This window comes from Malania oleifera, chromosome 6 (genome assembly GCF_029873635.1).
Source record: "Malania oleifera isolate guangnan ecotype guangnan chromosome 6, ASM2987363v1, whole genome shotgun sequence".
Lineage (NCBI taxonomy): Eukaryota > Viridiplantae > Streptophyta > Magnoliopsida > Santalales > Ximeniaceae > Malania > Malania oleifera.
This window is the reverse complement of record NC_080422.1, coordinates 32,379,023-32,382,367: the sequence shown is the minus strand read 5'-3', so window position 1 is coordinate 32,382,367 and position 3,345 is coordinate 32,379,023. Positions and strand designations below refer to the sequence as shown.

The following is a 3,345-nucleotide window of genomic DNA, read 5'->3' as shown; positions in this document are numbered from 1 at the left end:
TTTTCAAATTAGTATTGTGCATATTTTATTGAGGAAAATCTTTTTGAACTAGTTTGATTATCTAATTCATATATTTGGAATATTGATCTGCTATTGAAGTACTTTGCTTAGATTCCAAGATACTGCTTTTTTTTTAACACTCTTGAGCATATTACTGATAATATTATATTGAGTGTTGATAGCACAATAAGTTGCATAACTGAGCTTACACTATATCCATATCATTGATGTGTATGTGAATGTGCGTATTGGGTACATATCTGCTTTACGTGAAAGCATAATCATTGTACCAATTTCATTGTTGTGAAATTACTGAGTGTTTCTAGGCGTGGCCTGAAGGGGCGATAATCTAACCCGATAAGGATTGGTTGTAAAGGTTGAGGTCAGCCCTGTGCTAATTGACCTGGTTTGTTTAGGTGCCGCTCCACCCGTTTAAGTGAGCAAGTATAGTGGTAATCCTTGTGCTTGTTAGCCAAGGCGGGGACGTAGGCAATTTGCCGAACCTCGATAACACTTTTGCATGTCACTCTCCTTTACTGCTTTCTAGTGCATGTGTTGTTAGATTGCTCTATTAAATTTCTAGTACATATTATAACTGATTTACATTACTTGCACTAGATTGACCATAGGGTTGTGAATATATTGTTGTTAGGATACTTACCTAGGGCTTCAATTTTAAAAGTACTAATTCACCCCCCTCTTGGGATCACCGTAAAGCTATTAGTTTAGTCTTACAGCTTGGAGGTAGGAATTTTGTGACAGTTTCTGTGATTTCCTGGAATGATGATTTCAGGAAAGGCATAGTAAACTATCGTTGATTTTTTTTTCTGAGTGGTAAGACTAAACCTTAAATTGGAAATAAGGATGTTAAGTCGATTGGTGGTAAAAGGATATTTTACGGTTCTTAGTTAGATAAATGTACTTGTTATGTTATGAAGTTAGGGTTCTCAGACTATTTTTGTTCTATTTTTAGGATGGACCCTGGGAATAGTGATGCACACACTGGTGGTAGTAATGATGCAGAGCCTTCCAATTTGGGCGGTGGTGATTTTGATGTGGTATTTTGCAGTGTCGCCCAGCAAGTAATGGCAAAGATAGCAAGAAATTCAGGGGAACATTGCTGCTCACCAGCTCACCAAGGCTGCTCGATCAAGCAGATCACTCGTATGAATCCCCCATCGTTCTCAGGAGGAGTCGACCCGTTCGTGGCAGAGAACTGGGTCCAAGAGATTGAGGAGACATTTGCAGTTCTCCCTTGCACTGAGGAACAGAAAGTATCATTTGCCACCTTTAAGATAACAGGGGAGGCTAAACGCAGGTGGAAGTCAGTGAGGTTGCTAGAGGAGCAGAGGTCGGTGCCTATAGCTTTGACCTGGAGCCACTTCAAGGAGATGTCCTTCAAATAGTACTTCCCCGCTACTACTAGGAATGCGAAAGTAGCAGAATTTCTGAATTTTACCTTGGGGCATCTGATGGTTCAGTAGTATGTAGCTAGATTTGTGGAGTTATCCCAATTCGCCCCATACATGGTACCGGATGAGGAGAAGAAGGTGAGAAATTTTGAGGAAGCCCTGAGACAGAGTATCTATGAGCAGGTGGGGGAATTCCAGGTCCAGACCTTCTTAGAGCCAGTTAATAAAGCCACGGTGATAGAGACTAGCCTACAGAGAGGTGCTAGGGTGCAGAGTCAGAGGAAGAGGCCCACGCCCCCTAAATTTCGAGCAGGAACCAACTGAGACCCATAAAGAAGAGACAAACATAGTGGGGCGCAAAGACGGGAGGTAGGAAGCCATGAGTATCAGGGTGATTGGACTCATCCTATTTGCCTTAGATGTAATGTAATGACCTCAAAATTCTTATCATCTTTTTTTAATATATATATATATATATATATATATATATATATACACAATAAACATTCCTACGTAGCGGAAACACAAATCATAAAACCATTTATACATAAATTGTATAATACCAGAATCCAGAATATACAGAACATACAAAATATCCCTCCAGTGTCATCTATCCAAAAACATACACTATTCTAACAAAAACTCACCCTATAACTAGGGTGATCTGAGCAACACTCTATTCGTGAGCCTGATCTGCTTGCCTCACTGGCTCACCTGAAAAATGTTAGAGTAATAGGGTGAGTCGACGCTCAGTAAGTGGAAATATGCTATCACTAGTGTGTGGCAACTAAGTTAAAGGTACTTTAAAATATAGCAACTGAATTGTAATGCAAATTTGTTAAAACATATCTTTCTTTCACAATTTAAAACATATTGTATCATCTATTTTTCTACTTTTCATACTGGGAATATCATACTATACTGTAAAACTGTAACTATATAACTGTGCTTTTATCCCTGGGACTCTGTACGTCATGATTTAACCCCTCATGACAGGATTGTGCGGCCCGTAGGCGGGACTCTATCTGGTCGGCCCTCCAGATAGGTCATCACACTCTACACTACCTCAGCCCGGCCAAACTGCATCCTCTCCTAAGCTCGGGACTGGCTACTACCTCGTCAAACCAGCCCCCTCAACCCAGTGTACTAGGGAGCTACATACTCTCCGAGCACGGCTGACGGTACCCACATACTATCTGAGATATGTGGTTGAACTCTATCTGTATCTAGCAACGGTACCGTGCTCTGTAATCTGTATCTGTCTGTGTAACTTTCCTCAGGGATCTGATACTATATATACATATACATATATATATATATATATATATATATATATATATACTCTTTTACTGTTTTCATTATGTTTCCAAAATTACCATAACTCTGTCTTTCTATACTGTAAACACTATATCTGTAGCATCTTGATGCTACCTCTGTATATCTATCTGTGTATTCTGTATATATACTCTGTCTGTGTTCTGTATGTTATGGTAATAGGAAAAACATGGCATGTTATAACACTGTATATATGTATATACCGTTCTGTAATAAACTATAATGTAAAATATTGATCTGGGTATCTGTATACATGTATGTGTATATATATATATATATAAATATCTGATCACGAAACTACTTATATAAAAACTGTATATGCAAGTAAATTTCTCTGTACATGTATATCCTCATCTGTATAATCTCTTACATACCGCCATCCCTCAATTCAGTATAATATGATATATTATAATAACTGTATGAATTTCTTTATCTCATAAAAAAAAAATCTATTTAGGCCACACAAACATTTAAGCTCATATTCTAAAACTAATACTATTTCAAACTCATATTCTGAAAATTCTGTATAGCAAAATGGTGTAGTTATGCATTTATAAAATCTCTAATATTATTACAAAACTCCTAGCATAGCATATTT

General features: G+C 37.7%; 1 protein-coding gene across 1 annotated transcript; it reads left to right on the top strand.

Moving 5' to 3' along the window:
- The first annotated feature begins 974 nt into the window (after positions 1-974).
- On the top strand, positions 975-1,736 carry LOC131158547 (uncharacterized). Its single transcript, XM_058113416.1, has 2 exons — positions 975-1,355; positions 1,485-1,736. The coding sequence occupies exons 1-2, from the start codon at positions 975-977 to the stop codon at positions 1,734-1,736; spliced, it is 633 nt and encodes a 210-aa protein (XP_057969399.1).
- Positions 1,737-3,345: the final 1,609 nt, after the last annotated feature.